The sequence below is a fragment of the Schistocerca serialis genome, chromosome 11 (assembly GCF_023864345.2).
Source record: "Schistocerca serialis cubense isolate TAMUIC-IGC-003099 chromosome 11, iqSchSeri2.2, whole genome shotgun sequence".
NCBI lineage: Eukaryota > Metazoa > Arthropoda > Insecta > Orthoptera > Acrididae > Schistocerca > Schistocerca serialis.
Genome location: NC_064648.1, coordinates 67,699,219 through 67,721,339, shown reverse-complemented (window position 1 = coordinate 67,721,339; position 22,121 = coordinate 67,699,219). Strand labels below are relative to the sequence as shown.

At 41.7% G+C, this 22,121-nt stretch overlaps 1 protein-coding gene across 2 annotated transcripts in view; it reads left to right on the top strand.

Annotated features, from left to right (window-relative positions):
- The window catches only part of LOC126426854 (39S ribosomal protein L47, mitochondrial), a 75,632-nt gene extending 54,872 nt beyond the window's left edge, over positions 1 to 20,760 (top strand). Inside the window, exons 6-7 of one of the 2 annotated variants that reach the window (XR_007576444.1) lie at positions 20,178 to 20,427; positions 20,506 to 20,760. Coding sequence is in view for 1 of the 2 variants with exons in the window: in XM_050088876.1 (XP_049944833.1) it covers positions 20,178 to 20,325 (148 nt within the window). In the remaining variant the exon portion in view is untranslated. Of the gene's footprint in view, positions 1 to 20,177 lie in introns of both variants that reach the window. The other variant, XM_050088876.1, reaches the window with a different exon arrangement.
- The last annotated feature ends 1,361 nt before the right edge of the window (positions 20,761 to 22,121 follow it).

Below are 22,121 nucleotides of genomic sequence, written 5' to 3'. Positions count from 1 at the left end.
AAAGTCGAGACTGGTCGAGCCCAAATAAAGCGGCAACTCCCTGTGCAGATATCTGTATGCATCCACAAAAGATAAGGTTCTGCATCTGGTGGAATGGCAACGGTGTGTACTACGAATCCTTCCCTGAAGTGTAACCATTACAAACAGTGGCCAGGAAGATTGCTTGAAGTGATGCTACTCCACAATAACACCTGTCCATATTCTGCTAGGTTGACAAAAACGCTATACAGGAATTGGGTTGGGAAGTCATTCTGCACCAACCTTAATTACCTGATCTTGTACCCTTAGATTTTCACCTTTTCTGTCGAATTACTTTTGAGGAACTTCCTTTCTGGACGAAAATGAGCTCAAAACGTCACTCGATGTGAATGGAAAAGTTACCCCAGCAGACCATTGTAAGTAGTTAAGAAGAATATATTATTGGTGGCCAAAGAGTCTAATATGTGTACCTGTTGTGTTTATTAAACTTACGGAAGAATGCTACAATCTTATGTGCCAACTTAATATGTTGTTCAGGCAAACATGTTTCTTGTTATATTTGCAACAAGTTTGAAATATTGTTTGTTGTTAACATTTTGAGGTCCAGCCACTTAGAGCCGGCCGAAGTGGCCGTGCGGTTAAAGGCGCTGCAGTCTGGAACCGCAAGACCGCTACGGTCGCAGGTTCGAATCCTGCTTCGGGCATGGATGTTTGTGATGTCCTTAGGTTAGTTAGGTTTAACTAGTTCTAAGTTCTAGGGGACTAATGACCTTAGCAGTTGAGTCCCATAGTGCTCAGAGCCATTTGAACCATCCAGCCACTTAGAAAAACTTCAAGCCCTGAGAACCAATCATTTATGCTTTTATTTAAAATGTTACTGACACAGTTGTACTCGATATATCTCATAAGGTAATTCACACTGAAAGGTACCAAGTTTCTAGGTTTATTTTTCATATCTATCTTAGTTATGTGATAAATTGCAAATTTTACAATAATAACAGAAATTTTAATCATATTTCCTTAAAAAAAAGTGTGGGGAGAGTTCCCAAGCAATCTCACATGTGGCCAACTTTTGCATGGAAAAATCTGAACCGTTCTGATACGCAGAGAGGTACATTGCAGTAAGGGCAATACCAGCTTGTTTTGCCAGTAGGATGTTGCTTTTTCTCCAAACAAAGCTCAGAAACCTGTGTCGGATACTGTTTTGTCATGAGATTAGTCTGTAAGAAAGACAAGATTCAGCTAAATACAACAGAAGTACATTGTAATCACAGTTGGAGTGTCTGTAGCAGCAATATTATGGGTTAAAAGTTGTAGCAGTCTGCAGCTTACTGAAATATGAACATTCTTCAGAATGTTTCCCCACACATATATGGCCCTCAGGTTTAGATTTATTGAATTCTTCCTCTGGAGCTTCCAGCTACTTCTTTGTAAATATTTCTAAAGTTGGCAGCAGAAGGGAGCACCAGTTGAGGTTACAGATATCGAGAGGTCTGTGCTTTATTGTCGTACAAAACTGGTCCAACTTTTGAGTGACAGGTGGGTCTTTGTCCACAGTGGTGGGAAACATTTCTCGTGGTTTACTCACACTGTCTGCATTTTTCTTTCTCTTATGGCAAGTGAAAGAGAGGGAGATATAGCCAGAGGGATTTATATGTGTGCATGTGTGTGTGTGTGTGTGTGTGTGTGTGTGTGTGTGTGATAAATCTCTTCCCTTGAAAATTTCCTTCCTCGATACCTCCCCTGTGTTACCACAGATGACATGTCACTGACTTCATTTGTACTAAGACTGCAGTACGCATGAGGTGTCTATTTGCTTCCACAGTCCTTAGTGGACTGCATAAGTTCTGAATAAAACAATGGAAAATTCAGGATGGAATGTAACAGTATAAAGAAACGGATACTTGCTACTTACCATATAGTGGAGATGCTGAGTCGCTGAATCGGCAACTATCCTTTTCGTTATATTGTTAAGTTCTGAATAATGTTCACCAACCTGCAGTCTTCTATAGTTGTTATCCCCTCACAGAAAAAAAGCACGTAGGTCACGAGTCCATTATCTTGAGGCTCTAACAAACTGTCAGCGAGGAACTGGTTGTGCATAAATAATTAAATTGTGAATTGATTTGTTTAAACGGTATGCCACTCACTTTTTATTAGCAGAATACAAGAAACTGCACAATTATAGTCCACTTTATAACTCACAAATAATTTCCATTCTCCATACTTTTACAGAGAATAAGCAAAATAATGAACTGTGTGTTTGATAGTGATTATTTAAACTAGTTCTCAGTTACATGTTCCAAAACGAGAGTTTGCTAATTAAGTTCTTAACCAATACTGATCATAGCAGACAACATGTCTGTCCTTAGAGACTGACAGTTGAGCTCTGATCTGACAGCTGAACCACTTCGCCCGCCACCCAAATTAGGTGCCATCCGAATATCACCAAAGTACTTTGTCTGAAGTAGCTGTTTATTGTTCAGCTGGTAATTAACACTTATGAAATAATGAAATGATATCCTGCTATTGAGAGATGCTATAGAAAAGCAGGTTACTTCACTGTTATGGTTTTGTAATATTTATCACAGAAGTTTATCATTTTGGTGCACTGCTTTAGAATGCAACTGCCAGTCACAGTAAAGGACCACAATTTATGTGGTCTTTGTCACTATACACATACCGAACAAACCATCTGTTGCTGGTCCCTCATACTGTATTATGCCATCTACCCACTGCAGCCTTCTCAGCTGCTCTAGAGAGAACTTCTTGTAGCTGAATATGATGGCTGTAAAGTCAGAAAAGTTACACTCTTAATTTGTCTGGATTGTCTGCTGCAGTATGTCTAGTGATGATGAACTGTACAAGGTGTACATAAAGTCTGGGAACACTTTCAATTATTTATTGCACAAGAAGCAAACATTGTGAAGATATCATACATACAGTAAAACCTCTTTTTAACGAATCTCAGGAGACCAAAAAATTTCTTCCTTTAAATAGGGTTTTCCTTAAATAAGGGTTTAGGTCAAAATGCCCAAATAAGTGTTCCAAAATCAAAATTGGAACTAGGCTATTTAACCCATATAACTCCTCCATAATCACAAACTCACCTTTTGCTGCATACAAAAATAGTGAACATGCTCCACACTTTCATTGTCCACAGATGCACTTTCTCCACTTAAATTTTGGGTTGAGAGATAGTGACGTTTTTTAAAACTATCTAGCCAGCCGTTAGATGCACTGAAGTTCTCATATCCCGTCCTCAGTGCAATTTCTCGCGCCTTCTCACGCAACAGATTCCCACCTATGGGAACTCTTATTCCCTGAAGCCAGTCTAAAAGAGCAGTTTCCACGGCTTTGAAAGACGACTCACGAATATTCTTCCTTTTTGATGAACATGAACCGTGTGCTTCTAAATTTAATAAAGCCTCCTTATTTTTTATTATTCCACACAAAGATGATGGCGCCAAATCGTACTAATTTGCAACGTCGCATAATTTCATACAGGTATTGCGATTCTCTTCAAAATCCCGAATAATTGTGTTTCCGCTGTATCGTCAGTTTTCTTTTTTTGCTGGCCATATTACACGAAGTAGATTGCACAACTACAGTATATACTTAATGCTTTGACTTTATAGCTGGAGCGCGGTAGTGCGGAAGAATTGTGTTTACAAATGATCAGTTTAACATTCTCCAATCTCGATAACTTCACAACTATTGTTACGAGACCAATATCCGAACGCTAACACGGACATCGATTTTGAGAATGCAAATGATCAAAGCCTAACGTTACGATTTATTGTCTGAAAACAATTAGTGCAGCTGCAGACCATATTTTAATTTGCGAATTGTAACACACTTATTCCTTAAAAGCGGGATTTAAAAGAAAGCGCGATTCGTTAAAACCGAATTTCAGGAACATTGTTTTTATGGCGTTATCGCCGGGACCAGCGAAAGTATTCCTTAAAAGCGCGTTATTTAATACGGGGTTTTACTGTATGCCATTGTGAAGAGAAATCCTGAAAGTTTTTTTCATGTATACCGCCACAGTGTAGTTTGATGATTTGCCAATCAGCGCTAGTCGCCAACATGGCGAGTTCAGGTGCGGAGCGAGCTTTCTGTGTGTCTGACTTCGATAAAAACAAGTGTGCTACAGCTGCTCGACGTATGTTTAGAACTGAGTACGGTAAGAAGCCACCGACAAGGAAGGCCATTTACTACTGACACAACAAATTCGTTGCCCGGCAAAGAGAAGCGGATGTCCCAGTGTGAGTAAAGTGAATGTGCGGCGTGTACGAGAGACATTCGTAAGGAGTCCAAGGAAATCGGCGTGTCGTACCTCCCGTGAACTCGAAATGGCCCCAGTGACAATGTGGAAAGTCCTGTGATGGAAGCTGTCTGTGGAACCATTCAAATTGGAGCTGGTGCAGAAGCTCAGTGACGCTGCCGGGTCACTCGTGGTTTGCATATCGAATGTTTGCAAAAAAAAAAAAAAAAAAAACTTTCAGAGTTTCTCTTCAAAATGCTATGTGTATGACATCTGTTCAATGTTTAGTTCTTGCGCAATAAATAATTGAAATTGTTCTCGGACTTTATGTACACTGTGTATTAACACATGGCACTGCACTCTTAAAGCTAAAAGATTTACATAAATGAAGACAGAGGCATAGTTGTTAGTGCAGGATGTGAAAACATGTTAAAGAACCAACTTCAGTGAGACGTCAAGGAACACACACGACCGTCTGCATATCTCTCGTGTAAGGATCATGAAGGTCAGATTACACTAATTCAGGGTGTATATGATCGGGGAAATACCGGGGAATTTTTTCATCCGGGAGAAAACCGGGAATTTTTCATTGTTTTGGTTTTCAGTTAAATTTTTGTAATTTTGACTGGTAAGAACCGATACTCTAACAAAGGATATTACTGTATCCCACTACTGCAGAATAATACTGCAGCATTAAAACATGAACGAGAGAAAAAAAGAAAATAAAACTTAAATTGCGAAGGAAATGCACCATATAAAATAACACAGTGCTCGAACAAGCGTCTTCCAACAGCAAAATGTGTCAAAGGCTTTTGGAAGACTATGCAATGCTTCAATGCTTCATAACAACAAATTGCCTCCGATGAGCGTGACGTCACAACTGTTTACATCGAGGCCTCCGTGTTTGCATTAGCCTCAATCAGTTACGAGCGGGCTCGTGCACAGGCGCAGTTGAGTGGCGTATGAGTACCTTCTCCCGCTTCTGGCTACAGAAATGTGGCTGTTGGCTGTGTAAGCAGCAGCAGCAACCAGCCACATGGTACCCGGAAAAATTTTACTGGCGCTGCCCAAGCTGCCAGATTCACGCGTGCGCAGCAGGCCCGGATCTAGTGGGGGAGGGGGGGGGGCAAACCGGGGTATCTAACCGGGCGGCAATTTCGGGGGAGGGGGCAAATTCATATTCTTGTGGAAAAAAAGCTTGTTTCACAAAGCACCTAGCATCCAGCGCACGTCGGTCTATCGATTATTCATATGATTTTGAAACGCACCTCTGCTGATTCTTGAAAACATTCTAAGTTGATTTCTGAATGAATTATAAGTTGATTTTTGAATGCGTGCATAGTGTTCGTGATGTCTCTGCCAGAGTAATCCTCATCACTTCTAGAAATAAACTTTCCTGCAGACAAAACGGACGGGGCTATAAGAGCTGAGCGGAATAAAAGCCGAACCGGTGAATGCCAACTGCTGCTTGTTTATGTGGTTGATTTGGTTTGCGAATGTTCAGCGTTGTTATAATTACTAGCGAAATCCATAGATTCAGACTACCAGACTGGAAATAAACGACTAACAGGAATAACAGGTAAGAAAGATTACGTATTATCTTCTCGGTGTATCCAAGGAAGTGAAATTTTGACAGAAAACTTTTGGTCAGATCGCTACACTAGACAGGGCCAGTTGAAGCCCCTGTGTGTTTAATTTCCACTGTCCTGAAATATTTTGATGCCATCCATTACAAAATATCTATGTTTGAGTTCCACAGAACGAAATGCAGTGACGTGCCGTATAAGAATATTGTTTGAAGAGGCGTGGCACTGCACTGCACACTTAGACCAATACCGTGTCGTAAATTTCGTCGAAGATATATGTTTTATGTATCAGACTCTTAAGAAAGATGTGCGCTACAAAATGAACTTATTTTTGAAAAGTCTTTTTTTTTTAAATTTTTGACGGCAGTCAATTTATTTGAAACGAAGTACTTAATTCCACACAATTGGCTAGTTTCAACTGTTAGCTGCATTTCAAGTGTACGTTTTCATCTTCTAGCACATATGGCATTATGCCATAATAAAGATCCAAACATGAGATAATACAGTATCTGTACTCCAAGAAAATTTGCGCCTCGAAAATCACATTGAAAAGCTTCATATCAGTTCGAGGCCTACGTCATTGGGAATCTTGACATTCGAATGTGCACTGTAAGGTGAACTATGCATTTTAGTATGGTTCACGAAATTCCGACGCTCTTGGAGTATCCTCTTATGTTTTGTTTCTTTTATGACGTGATGGAAGATCTCCTAATATTTTACACGTACGAACATACGGGCTTCCTACTAGCTGCGCCAGTGCGGTGACGCATCTTATCTGGCGCTCTCTGGCGACTGCCGAAATGAATCTATGTATGACAGGTCGCGGGAAAATATTGCGAATTGTTGTTCGAAAAGCGTTATTTTCAAAGTAAATTTCCTATGAACTATGTGATCGAGTGTATGATGAATTTCTTAAATCTCAGAGCGTTTTCTCTCCTTTAAAAATTAACTCTTGGATGACGAGCCATTTAGAAGAATTTCGAGCCCAGAAGATCAAAGATGTATATCGGTATTAAAGATTTTACTGGCATATTTGTGTGATGTATCTTAAAGTGTAACATGCGCTAAACAGATCAACATTATATGTGAAAGCTTAGCGTCTCTTGTTGCTTATTAATCTTAGAGACTAATATTATATGCGAAAGCTTTGCCTTTCTTGTAGCAACACTATGTATATTAATTTAAACCATTAACTTTTCCTGTTGGTGGAATTCGAATTTATACTTTCGTAACGCGAAAGTGTACATGTTGCTGCACATCAAAGATCTTTCCAAAACGTGTTTTTCCCCTGAGTTTCGTTCTCTAAAGTGTCGAGAAATTCTACGCTGCTATATAAAACCATATCCATTCAAAGGATAAGTGTTACAGTTCAGAGGGAAAGTATGCTGTCACTTAACACGGCAAAAGTGTATTTTCACCTGGGAGAAAATGTATTTTTCACCGGGAGATCCGGGAATTTTATTTCCTTGTCCCCCCCCCCCCCCCCCCCCCCCCCCGCTCCCCATCAGTCTACTGACTGGTTTCATGCGGCCCACCACGAATTTCTTTCCTGTGCTAACCTCTTCATCTCAGAGTAGCACTTGCAACCTACGTCCTCAATTATTTGCTTGACGTATTCCAATCTCTGTCTTCCTCTACAGTTTTTGCCCTCTACAGCTCCCTCTAGTACCATGGAAGTCATTCCCTCATGTCTTAGCAGATGTCCTATCATCCTGCCCCTTCTCCTTATCAGTGTTTTCCACATATTCCTTTCCTCTCAGATTCTGCGTAGAACCTCCTCATTCCTTACCTTATCAGTCCACCTAATTTTCAACATTCGTCTATAGCACCACATCTCAAATGCTTCGATTCTCTTGTTCCGGTTTTCCCACAGTCCATGTTTCACTACCATACAATGCTGTACTCCAGGCGTACATCCTCAGAAATTTCTTCCTCAGATTAAGGCCGGTATTCGATATTAGTAGACTTATCTTGGCCAGAAATGCCTTTTTTGCCATAGCGAGTCTGCTTTTGATGTCCTCCTTGCTCCGTCCGTCATTGGTTATTTTACTGCCTAGGTAGCAGAATTCCTTAACTTCATTGACTTCGTGACCATCAATCCTGATGTAAAGTTTCTCGCTGTTCTCATTTCTACTACTTCTCATTACCTTCGTCTTTCTCCGATTTACTCTCAAACCGTACTGTGTACTCATTAGACTGTTCATTCCGTTCAGCAGATCATTTAATTCTTGTTCACTTTCACTCAGGACAGCAATGTCATCAGCGAATCGTATCATTGATATCCTTTCACCTTGTATTTTAATTCCACTCCTGAACCTTACTTTTATTTCCATCACTGCTTCCTCGATGTACAGATTGAAGAGTAGGGGCGAAAGGCTACAGCCTTGTCTTACACCCTTCTTAATATGAGCACTTTGTTCTTGATCGTCCACTCTTATTATTCCCTCTTGGTTGTTGTACATATTGTATATGACCCGTCTCTCCCTATAGCTTACCCCTACTTTTTCAGAATCTCAAACAGCTTGCACCATTTTATATTGTCAAACGCTTTTTCCAGGTCAACAGATCCTATGAAAGTGTCTTGATTTTTCTTTAGCCTTGCTTCCGTTATTAGCCGTAATGCCAGAATTGCCTCTCTCGTCTCTTTACTTTTCCTAAAGCCAAACTGATCGTCACCTAGCGCATTCTCAATTTTCTTTTCCGTTCTTCTGTATATTATTCTTGTACGCAACTTCGATGCATGAGCTGTTAAGCTGATTGTGCGATAATTCTTGCACTTGTCAGCTCTTGCCGTCTTCGGAATTGTGTGGATGATGCTTTTCCGAAAGTCAGATGGTATGTCGTCAGACTCATATATTCTACACACCAATGTGAATAGTCGTTTTGTTGCCACTTCCCCCAATGATTTTAGAAATTCTGATGGAATATTATCTATCCCTTATGCCTTATTTGACCGTAAGTCCTCCAAAGCTCTTTTAAATTCCGATTCTAATACTGGATCCCCTATCTCTTCTAAATCGACTCCTGTTTCTTCTTCTATCACATCAGACAAATCTTCACCCTCATAGAGGCTTTCAATGTATTCTTTCCACCTATCTGCTCTCTCCTCTGCATTTAACAGTGGAATTCCCGTTGCACTCTTAATGTTACCACTGTTGCTTTTAATGTCACCAAAGGTTGTTTTGACTTTCCTGTATGCTGAGTCTGTCCTTCCGACAATCATATCTTCTTCGATGTCTTCACATTTTTCCTGCAGCCATTTCGTCTTAGCTTCCCTGCACTTCCTATTTATTTCCTTCCTCAGCGACTTGTATTTCTGTATTCCTGATTTTCCCGGAACATGTTTGTACTTCCTCCTTTCATCAATCAACTGAAGTATTTCTTGTGTTACCCATGGTTTCTTCGCAGCTACCTTCTTTGTACCTATGTTTTCCTTCCCAACTTCTGTGATGGCCCTTTTTAGAGATGTCCATTCCTCTTCAACTGTACTGCCTACTGCGCTATTCCTTATTGCTGTATCTATAGCGTTAGAGAACTTCAAACGTATCTCGTCATTCCTTAGTACTTCCGTATCCCACTTCTTTGCGTATTGATTCTTCCTGACTAATGTCTTGAACTTCAGCCTACTCTTCATCACTACTATATTGTGATCTGAGTCCATATCTGCTCCTGGGTATGCCTTACAATCCAGTATCTGATTTCGGAATCTCTGTCTGACCATGATGTAATCTAATTGAAATCTTCCCGTATCTCCCGGCCTTTTCCAAGTATACCTCCTCCTCTTGTGATTCTTGAACAGGGTATTCGCTATTACTAGCTGAAACTTGTTACAGAACTCAATTAGTCTTTCTCCTCTTTCATTCCTGTCCCAAGCCCATATTCTCCTGTAACCTTTTCTTCTACTCCTTCCCCTACAACTGCATTCCAGTCGCCCATGACTATTAGATTTTCGTCCCCCTTTACATACTGCATTGCCCTTTCAATATCCTCATACACTTTATCTATCTGTTCATCTTCAGCTTGCGACGTCGGCATGTATACCTGAACTATCGTTGTTGGTGTTGGTCTGCTGTCGATTCTGATTAGAACAACCCGGTCACTGAACTGTTCACAGTAACACACCCTCTGCCCTACCTTCCTATTCATAACGAATCCTGCACCTGTTATACCATTTTCTGCTGCTGTTGATATTAACCGATACTCATCTGCCCAGAAATCCTTGTCTTCCTACCACTTCACTTTACTGACCCCTACTATATCTAGATTGAACCTTTGCATTTCCCTTTTCAGATTTTCCAGTTTCCCTACCACTTTCAAGCTTCTGACATTCCACGCCCCAACTCGTAGAACATTATCCTTTCGTTGATTATTCAATCTTTTTCTCATGGTAACCTCCCCCTTGGCAGTCCCCTCCCGGAGATCTGAATGGGGGACTATTCCGGAATCTTTTGCTAATGGAGAGATCATCATGACACTTCTTCAATTACAGGCCACATGTCCTGTGGATACACGTTATGTGTCTTTAATGCAGTGGTTTCCATTGCTTTCTGCATCCTCATGTCGTTGATCATTGCTGATTCTTCCGCCTTTAGGGGCAATTTCCCACCCCTAGGACAAGAGAGTGCCCTGAACCTCTATCCACTCCTCCGCCCTCTTTGACAAGGCCGTTGGCAGAATGAGGCTGACTTCTTATGCCGGAAGTCTTTCGGCCGCCAATGCTGATTATTTATCAAAATTTAGGCAGTGGCGGGGATCGAACCCGGGACCGAAGACTTTTTTGGTTAAGAATCAAAGATGCTACCCCTAGACCACGGGTCACCCTTGTCTGCGTATACACCCTGTAATTACAGCATTCGAGCAGTCTGTCCTGAATGGAAAGGGGAAAGAGCCCTAATAACTGGTACGATGGGAAGGTCCCTCTGCCATGCACTTCAGTTTTTTGCAGAGTATAGATGTAGATGTGGTTTTCTGTAACTTTTTGGCATGTCATCCGTGGATTTTAAAACTTTGGCAAGTAGGATAGAACCATATATTTCTATGTCTACATCTACATCTATACTCTGCAAACCACTATGTGCACAGCAGAGGGTACATCCCATTGTACCAGTTATTATTAGGGTTTTTTTCCCTTTCCATTCACATATGGAGTGCAGAAGAATAACTGTTCGAATGCCTCTGTGCGTACAGTAATTATTCTAATCTTATCCTCCCGATCCCTATGTGAGCAATATGTAGGTGATTGTAGTGTATTCCTAGAGTAATCATTTAAAGCTGCTTTTTTGAAACTTTGTTAATACACTCCTGGAAATGGAAAAAAGAACACACTGACACCGGTGTGTCAGACCCACCATACTTGCTCCGGACACTGCGAGAGGGCTGTACAAGCAATGATCACACGCACGGCACAGCGGACACACCAGGAACCGCGGTGTTGGCCGTCGAATGGCGCTAGCTGCGCAGCATTTGTGCACCGCCGCCGTCAGTGTCAGCCAGTTTGCCGTGGCATACGGAGCTCCATCGCAGTCTTTAACACTGGTAGCATGCCGCGACAGCGTGGACGTGAACCGTATGTGCAGTTGACGGACTTTGAGCGAGGGCGTATAGTGGGCATGCGGGAGGCCGGGTGGACGTACCGCCGAATTGCACAACACGTGGGGCGTGAGGTCTCCGCAGTACATCGATGTTGTCGCCAGTGGTCGGCGGAAGGTGCATGTGCCCGTCGACCTGGGACCGGACCGCAGCGACGCACGGATGCACGCCAAGACCGTAGGATCCTACGCAGTGCCGTAGGGGACCGCACCGCCACTTCCCAGCAAATTAGGGACACTGTTGCTCCTGGGGTATCGGCGAGGACCATTCGCAACCGTCTCCATGAACTGGGCTACGGTCCTTCACACCGTTAGACCGTCTTCCGCTCACGCCCCAACATCGTGCAGCCCGCCTCCAGTGGTGTCGTGACAGGCGTGAATGGAGGGACGAATGGAGACGTGTCGTCTTCAGCGATGAGAGTCGCTTCTGCCTTGGTGCCAATGATGGTCGTATGCGTGTTTGGCGCCGTGCAGGTGAGCGCCACAATCAGGACTGCATACGACCGAGGCACACAGGGCCAACACCCAGCATCATGGTGTGGGGAGCGATCTCCTACACTGGCCGTACACCACTGGTGATCGTCGAGGGGACACTGAATAGTGCACGGTACATCCAAACCGTCATCGAACCCATCGTTCTACCATTCCTAGACCGGCAAGGGAACTTGCTGTTCCAACAGAATAATGCACGTCTGCATGTATCCCGTGCCACCCAACGTGCTCTAGAAGGTGTACGTCAACTACCCTGGCCAGCAAGATCTCCGGATCTGTCCCCCATTGAGCATGTGTGGGACTGGATGAAGCGTCGTCTCACGCGGTCTGCACGTCCAGCACGAACGCTGGTCCAACTGAGGCGCCAGGTGGAAATGGCATGGCAAGCCGTTCCACAGGACTACATCCAGCATCTCTACGATCGTCTCCATGGGAGAATAGCAGCCTGCATTGCTGCGAAAGGTGGATATACACTGTACTAGTGCCGACATTGTGCATGCTCTGTTGCCTGTGTCTATGTGCCTGTGGTTCTGTCAGTGTGATCATGTGATGTATCTGACCCCAGGAATGTGTCAATAAAGTTTCCCCTTCCTGGGACAATGAATTCACGGTGTTCTTATTTCAATTTCCAGGAGTGTAGATTTTCTCTGTATAGTTTGCATGTATCTTCAAGAGTCTTCCAGTTCAGTTCCTTCAGTGTCTCTGTGGCACTCTCTCATGGATTAAATAAACCTGTTACCATTCGTGCTGCCCTTCTCTGTATACGTTCAGTATCTCCTTTTCATACTATCTGGTAAGGGTCCACACGTTTGAGCAGTATTCTAGAACCAGTTGCACAAGTGATTTGTAAGCAATCTCCTGTGCAGACTGATTGCATTTCCCCAGTATTCTACCTATAAACGAATTCTACCACCTGCTTTGCCCATGACTGATACTATATATGATCATTCCATTTCATATTCGTACAAATGTTACAGCCAGTTATTTGTATAAGTTGGCCGATTACAACAGTAGCTCATTGATATAGCCATAGGATAGTGCGTTTTTTCATTTTGTGAAGTGCAAAATTTTACATTTCTAAACATTTAAAGCAAGTTGCCGATTTTTGCACCACTCTGGAATCTTATAAAAATCTGAGTGAATATGCAGCTTCCTTCTTCAGATAGAGCTTCATTATAAATAACTGTATAATGTGCAAAAGCCTGATTTTACTATTGATATTGTCTGCAAGGTCATTATTATTCGAGGTGTGTTTGAAAAGTCCACCCAAAACTAAAAACGACTTACGTCCAACACTGTTCTAATTTGTCGATTCCTTCTGAATAATAGGAATTGTCCAGGTCTGCAAAATAGCTATTAGTTGCTACAATCACCTCCTCGTTTGAATAAAATCTTTGTCCTGCCAGCCATTTCTTCAAATTGGGGAACAAATAGTAGTTCTTGGGAGCCAATTCTGGAGAATAGGGGGGGGATCTGAAATAAGTTGGTACCTCACTTGCAATGTTTTGAAGGAACTCAAGTTTCCTAATCTTTCAAGCACTTTCAGTTTCTCTGCTAGACACATCCTCACATGCTTAAGTTTAGTTGATGCCATAAATTAGTTTTGCTCACTTTAGTAAGTGAGAAGAACACTGTTACTAATTTCTAAAACAAGAAAGTGAACTATAAACTTATTGACTGAGTCAGGAACAAGTTATTTCGTATTAAAACTGATCAAACTACTACACCTATTGATGGTCAACTTCCTGTTGATCCGTATCGCAGACGATGAATCCTAACAAACACCGGGAATGGGATGGTTGGACTAAGCAGGGAGTCAGATCATCAGAGGCCGGATTAGTGAGGTTGTACTGTATAAGTGATTTGGAAAGTGCTACCACAATATGGGCTTAAATCTGCCACCCACAGTATGAATGCAAATTACTTAATACATAAAACACCCAAATCAATAAAATATTGCCAGATACATATGTTGTGGCTTCTTGATTTTTGTTGGGTGTGATTTAATTTATGAAGATTTAATACCGTTTTACATCGCTATTTAGCCACTTAAATGTGGCCTTGTATGCAACTAGGATAGACTTTGTCTCCTCCTTGCGCAGTTATTGCTTTAAGGAAATGTAATGTTGTTACTCTACTGCTCTTGAAGAATGTACAGACACCTTTCGTATAACCTGTACATTGTTCATAAACATATACATCAACTGGATGATATCAATCCTCCGTCAAATGATAACATTCAACCCAAAGGCTCCACATAGAAGTCTATCCAAAGGGTGAAAGAATCTGTGTGACAAGTGATTAACATTACATTTGTCTGAGTAAACATCACAAATGTTGCTTAGGACTTCAGACTTCTCCAGAGTAGGCCTGTGGTGCTACAAGCGTCTATATTTGCATTCACAGATACTTACTGCTGTGAAGTTTCCACAACCACCATCCCATCTTGAAGCCTTGTGTCATCCCTTGGCACGGTTCTGCATATGCAAATAAAACAACAAAACCACATAGTATGTGTGGTATCCTCTATAACATCTTATTTTAATATTCTCTGTCACGAGTCTGATTTGTCAGTAAGAACACATCGGGATACGTGGCACTCTGCTGGGGTGGTATGGTTTGCTCCAATTCAGGATGTAAATCCATTTTTAATTCTTATATTATCTTCCATTCCTGAATCTCTTTAAAAGATAATATTCATTAATTACCTCAATAAATACTCCGTTGGTCCATGGGTCAGTTATTTTCAAAACGTGATTGTTTTGCACACCCACGCTAACAGTCTTAACATGTTGACGAAGACAAAAATAAGACAGATTGAGTGCAGCATCTCTGCCACATTATTTATGATATATTGACAATTAACTAATAGCTTTACATTCTTAAGGAGAGCTACAATAAATTTTACTCTTTTAAGTTACTTCATGAGGTTTATTATTAACATTTTTCTACTTTCTCACTTGATTAAATCATATCTTGACATTTAATAAATCTTATGCTTTCTTATGAAAACCATATGTAGGAAACGGTCCCCGAGAGAATAAGGAGCAAAAAGGATCATACAGACATAAGACTGGAAATGCATTCCAGGGGGTGTACTCCCACTTGAAGAGTGATGATCTTTGACTGTGATTCCGGTATAGGCACCAGTCAGGTGGCCCGCCAACACAGGCTAAGTCAGATGACCGTGTGTAACATTCTCTGTGGCAGCTGCCACCGTATCCGTCACTTAGTGTGTGCTGGCCTTACCAGCTACTGACAGGGACTGTTTTGTCGTCGGTTCGTCACACAGACTTCAAACTATATCAGCGTGAAATTTCAACATGCCAGCTGCAGTACCAGGGGAGGAAAAAAGTTATTCTCCATTACTTTATGATCCTCCCTCGTAAAACACTAGTATGGGCACAACATTCTCACTTGCCAAGTGTGCTCTCGTGTGTGTTTTCAAACATTGAAACTTAAACTCTCAAAGTTTGGTATCTCCACCTTCCAGTGTGTGTATCTCCTTTGGAATGCATTTCCAGCCATATCTCCATTGACCTTTTTAGCTTCTTTTCCAGCTCTGGGATAATTTTGCATAGTTTGCCCCGATTTAGGAAAATCACCCTGCTGTACTTGAACTTGAGCTTTCTCCGCAAACTGCACTGACGGATTATTCTCGGAAAATCAGTTGAGTAATATCTTCTTAGCCTTACATTATCAATTTCTTCACTATAGTCCTATTAAATTACTCGACAGTTGACATTTCGTGTTCCAGAACTGTCTTCACCGAATTGGAGCACTGGATGTCACACCTGATCTGTTTTCCGTGACAAATGGTGAGCTCACTTCCAGTTCCTTGTGTAGCTGTTCTTGACATGCTCGTGTCCCACATCCTGGGCCTGGCCCTCTTATTTCCCATTTTGTTAAACACGATAAACACCCCAAAAACGACACACATAAAACGATGGGAACAGAATACGCACATTTCGTATGTGGCATTTGCTGGACACTGCTGAATTCTTTCCCACAAAATGCGATTCGGTATCAAGTATTTGGTTATTATTGTCATAGACATTGGCCTACAGTACTACATGCCACAAAGCCTTTTTGAAGGCAGCAAATCATTGTCGCCACTGGTTGTATACGGAAATTAATGACACAACAATGACAAGTGGTGTCATAGTGCAGTGGTAAAGTCATCATCCTCACGTGCAGAAGGTTGAGGGTTCAAATCTACTCAGGTACTATAATATTCTATTATTTGTAAATCTTTATCAAATTGACTCCATTAATTATTACTTTCAGTTAAATGGTTTAAATGTAATTTTTCTTTTTCAACTGTTGTTCCAACACTTTCATCATCGGATTGACTTTTTTTATTTGCTCTTACTTTTTCTTCCTATCATTCTCTTTTCATTTGGAATGTGCCGCTCATCGGTCAGTGTAGTGTCAACTCCTGTAGCCAGCATGAGGGTAGTTTCAGGGAACTTACAGTTCACTTTAATGATAAAACTGACATTTTACTGTCTTTTCTTTGCTCATACAGATCTGCTTCAAACTATTGGCACAGACAAAACAAGAGTGATTAATTGTTTGGCCGTAGATTGTAGACTGATGGTTTCTCGGATACTTTGCACTTCATGAGATTTTACTTAGATTAGGACACAAGGATAAATACAGGGCTACAAAATGCACCATCTACTGTGGTTTGGTTGTTTATTTATTTATTTATTTATTTAACCTGGCAAGATTAGGGCCATCAGGCCCTCTCTTACATCTAACCAGGCATTCTACTTATTTTACATTCATATGTTTTAGTAGGCATGTTAAGCTACATCTAGTACAAAAAGTGAAATAAACAATTACAAAGGCACACCTGGAAAAGTACATACATATAGAGTTTATATTCGTAGATCATAAGTACTGTTATCATTAGACATTATTGAAGAGACAGATTTTAGATAGGAGTGCTAGCAGCAGGGAGTATGAGGGAGACTGATGGTGAAGGGGGGAGAAGAATAGAGAGACATGATGAAACACAATTATGGAAATATAAAGGAAAAGAAGATTGCGTGGCTAATAGAGATAGATAAAGAGGAAGGCATCTCAGGAGCAAGATAGGAGACGCTAGCTTTGCTATTTGGCAGATGAGAGGATTGGCCTTGTACATTAATTTTGTGGAGAACGTTATGAGGATGATAGTAGGAAATGCTTCAGCTTCTTCTTAAAAGCAGCAGGAGATTGAATTTTGCGCAAGGTAAGGGGCAGTTTGTTCCAGAGGCGGACAGCGGCAACTGAGAAGGAGTTTGCAAAAGTTTTTGTTTTGTAAGTGGGCACAGTTAGGATATCAAATAAGAGTGAACTCGTGTTTCGATTATGATGGCATGACAGGTTTTTAATCTCTGAAGCAAGGTACTGGGGTGCTTGCGTGACGAGGAGTCAGTGAAGTAGACATAGAGTGTGGTAGTCACGCAATTTGTCCGACCGCAGCCACCCTAGCTCAGAGTATGAAGCACTAACATGATCATATCGGCGAATGTTGCAGGTGTAACACACACAGGAATTCGTGGTTAGTTCTAGCCGTCTTTTGTTTTCACTACTCATGCCTTGTTGAATTACATCACAATAATGGAGGCTCGGTAGAACGAGTGCTTGCACGAGCTGGCGTTTCAACTCCTGTGAAAATATGTTCCAAAACTTTTTGAGAGCATAGAGACAAGCAGACGTCTTTCGGCACACTGCGACTGTATTCTCCGCCCAGTTGAGATGCTCATCCAAAGTTACACCCAAGTTCTTAACTGTTTTCTGATATGGTATTGGAGTACCGTCGACCAGAATAGGGGGTAGCCGTTCGCGGAAATCTGAACTTATTAATTTCTGATGGGCTATTAAGATTACTTGCGTCTTTCTTGCATTTAGTTTAAGCCCCAGGTTTTTCGCCCATGTCACTACTGAAGACAGATCATCATTCATCTGAACGATTGCAGTGTTTACATCTCAGGTCTGGTGCTTCGGTAGAGCTGGAGGTCATCGGCATAGAAATGATATTCACAGGAGGACAGAACCGACGAAATATCGTTGACATATAAAGAAAACAAAAGTGGTCCTTGTGGGACTCCCGGGGAAACATATTTCCAGGAAGATTTTTCATTTACGCAGACAACACATTGCTGTCTGTCTTTTAAGTAGCTTTCAAACCATCTCACTGCACTATCTGTGAAATTAAGCTGTTGCATTTTTCTGAGCAATATGTCAAAGTTAACAGTGTCAAAAGCTTTGCTGAAGTCCAGTAGCGTCAATATTGTTGCCTTTCGATTGTCGATGGCATATTTCAGGTCATCAGTTACTTTAATTAGAGCAGTGTTTGTGCTACGATGTTTACAGAAACCGGATTGAAATTTGTCATATAGGCTGAATTCATGCAAGTGTTCAGTGATTTGGTCATGGAAAATATATTAAAGTGCTTTGGAAACAGCAGGCAGTATGCTAATTGGTCGGCAATCACTAGGCAGTTGCGGGTTTTCGATCTTAGGGATGGGTCGAATTATGCTTCTTTTCCATGCAGTGGGGTATGTTCCGTTCACGAGGGAAAAATTAAATATGTCAGTTAAGACAGGTACTAAGATATCGGCAACATTCTTAATCGTGGTTATACCGATACTGTCGTTGCCTATTGCATCAGAAGAGTTTCTCATTATTGCTTTTCTTGCCGTATTTGTTGTTACATGTTTTAGATGGAAGGTATCGTTGTTAGTTATCCTGTTTGGGGATTCTTGTGGACGGTAGTTATCAGCCGTGCGGGTATTCAGAGGTGCAGAGAAGAATTCATTTAATTCGTTAGCTGACATGTGATTTTGCCTTTCCGACCCCCAAGCTACGGAGATTCTTCCATAGTCGTGGGCGTTCGTTGGTCACATAAAAGCAATTGTGGGCATATATTCTTGTGCTCCTGCCATACCTGATGGCAGGTGCTACTGACATTGTTCCACATTACACGAACAGCACTCCTCCACTTCTGAGATTAGAAGTGACCTGCCACGTTCATGTGTCACCTTTAACAGAGCGACAGCCGATTTGGCAACATTGTAATTGTAAGTGACAAACATCAACTGTCGAATAATTTTAATCTGCCTTCAGTTTTGAATCTGCACATACAAAGTGACTATCTGGGTATTTCTAACTCTACGTAATATGTTTTTCCTTAGAATCTTGTTTTATGTAAAAGATTATACAATCTTCACCTTAAACAATAAACTATGCATTACTGATGTGTAATTATTGCTCAAAAAATAACTCGCAGAATTATCTTTTTAACTTCTAACGGGACAAATAATTCTTATTTATATCCACAAAAGCTAATTGTCTACCAGCCACAACTCCAAAATATAATGCTGAATTGTGTTTCTAAAAAAGTACAGTATATTACTAAAATGCTTTTCTGAAACCGGGTACCAGGTGCAGCGTAGGGGCAACAAAAATGCGATTTCAGTAATTTGCATAATTATTGACTCTGTTTAAAATGCTTTCCTAACCTGCTTGTTAAGGGAGATAAGATTATGGTAAAAAGTGTAACACAATAAGACAAGTATTACAATCAGAAACTGTTTTTGTCTTAAGGCAGTGTAACTGATGAGGAGCAAATAGACTGATTTTGTTCTCCCAGTATTTGGAAATGAGAGCACTTAGCTACTTCCAATAAACTTACAGCAAAATCAACCCTTTCCTCAACTTTTTTTCATTTACATGCTTAAAGGCAAATACTTAAATCATTTGTGGAGTAAGTACATGATTGAAGCTGTTTGATACGTGGAAGTTCAGTTCTTTAAAGAATTCAGGGTTTACTAGAGTACAGAAATGCAGATGTTGTATACTTCACTAAAGCTCATGGTGTTGTGCACATAAAAAGGTTGGTAGTGGGGCGATAGAGGCAAGGAGTATCGTCCCATCTAGCCAGTAGTGTCATTTTACCATGCCTGTATGCCACTTAACCATGGCAAGCAAAGGCCGGAGAGTGAGGTGTGGGATGGATACAGACCGTGCACTGGTGACTCTGCAAATTATTTTCTCTCTCTCCCTCTCTCTCTCTCTCTCTCTCTCTCTCTCTCTCTCTCTCTCTCTCTCTCTCTGCATAAGCTGTCATGCAGCTGCCTCATTAGAGTGCCGACACTATAGTATTAAATAGTTAACTTATTGCTCATTGTAACTGCTAAATCTCAGAATGGGCACATGGCATCTCTGTGGCTGTAAAGTTTCTAACGTCTCTCTTTCTACCTTATGTTGCAGGAGGGATTTCAACCACGTGGCTCATCTGTTCAAGCGCTTCCCGGATATGGACGTCGAAGCTGTGAGGAAGCACTACCCGAACGTGGATATCGAGAGGGCGCGACTGTGCAAGCGGGCCCGTGGGCACCACACCAAGAATCTGTCGTAGAGTCCCACACCTTTACTGCAGTGCTCCCGGCATGGGTGTCAGTCGTAGTTGGGAATTCTCAGACCGGCAGACACGGTTACGGGAACGAACTGCAATCTTTATTACCGGGCGACAGCCAGACGATCGCGTTCACCTGTGCTGCGAGAGTGACAGGCTGTCAGATGTTCGATACTGCGAGGTGGACTGACACTCGGCAGAGTGAAATTAATGTGTTTTGTGTGCCTGCTGCATTTGGAGCTACAAAATGTATCAGATTGCAATACGAGTCACAATATCTCTAAAACCTGTGTGTGTCTACTGTTCATGATCGTAGTAAGTGATTTTGTGATATCTTCTGTTTGCAGCCATTATTACATTCTAACAGTGTAATGGAAAGAATGCTGTTTTTGTTAAGCACTAATTATGTTTATAATATAATAAATAAATTTGCAGCTACATTTTTTCTATGTTACTTCCAACACAAACATAACTGAATGAAAATGTGCCTAGAAATCAATACATCTGTTCACAGCCAGCAACGGCAACAGTTAAACTGCAGGCAAATTAACTCACACTTTCTGGTTGGTTGTTATTTAAAAATACACTGCTTGATAAAGAAAGTGAACTACCCACAAGTGGTCAAGGAGCTGAAATTAAACTTTGTGGGTTGAGAGGTTATACGATGTTATTTCGGTGATTACAAAATTGAGTGAAATTTACAAAGAACTTGACAGTATTATGCTCAGTCATAGACAGGCACAACAAAAACATTGCTAAACAAGTATAAGCTTCAGGGCAAAAGACATTAACCTTAATTGCGCGCCCACACACACCATTGTCTCTGGCTGCTGAGGTCAGCAGCTAACACGGTTGTAAGTGCCGAGCTCGTGGGTGTCGGCAAGTGTTTGGATTTTGTCATCGGGTCCCGGCTTATGCCCGAGCCAAACCTGTGCTTAGTTTATGTGGAAATTATTCCTACTTCTGTTAACTGTGGTTGTGCATTGCTGACTACTTCCTAGATTCCTTGTTATTATTAAGCACAAATACCATCAGAGAGCTTACAAAGTGGCACATAAATGTAAGAATTGCTAGGTCACAGAACAGACTTCTGCAAGATGTTGGGTTATCAACATAACACAATATTCTTATTGTTCACTTCTGTAGTAAAGACATTTTTTCACCTTATATGCAACGCCCCTGGAGCTTATCCCCTAGAACAAAACTGACTGAAAGGATGCTAGCAGTCTTTTCTGCATGTCAGCTTAGTTGGGAATTTCTGAGTGCAGAGCATGCAGAAGTGACTCAGCCACACACTGGTGCCACTTCAGTTTACAAACTGCCTATTGGCTTCTGTCTCGGGTTCTTCGGCCGACGTTCATCTAATGATTTTTCTGAAGTTTCGCCAGCACGAGTGGCTGGCATTGTCAAAGCTTCACTCTGCACTGCCAGTGGTGAACTGGAGCCGAGCTCGCGGCCGCAGACTATATGTACCTGGCGCGCCAACGTCCGAGGGTTTCTCCGCAGTCATTTCCGGTGCGGTTCTCCTCTTGCTACCTGCGACGGTCGTTCGCTGCAGTACGGGAAGCCAGGACCCGTTTACCTTAAGGCTTTCCTCTTTCTTGTTGAAACTGTTCGCGTGTTTTTGTATTTCTACAGCTTCTCTAAACAAGCGCGTGTGATAGTGCTTCTCTACAGCCAGAACTTCCGTGTCGGCAAATTTTATTAAGTGGTCGGTCTCATTCAGTGCGTGCTCTGCCACGGCCGATTTCTCCACCTGCCCCAACCTGCAATGTCGCTTATGCTCTTTGATCCTGGTG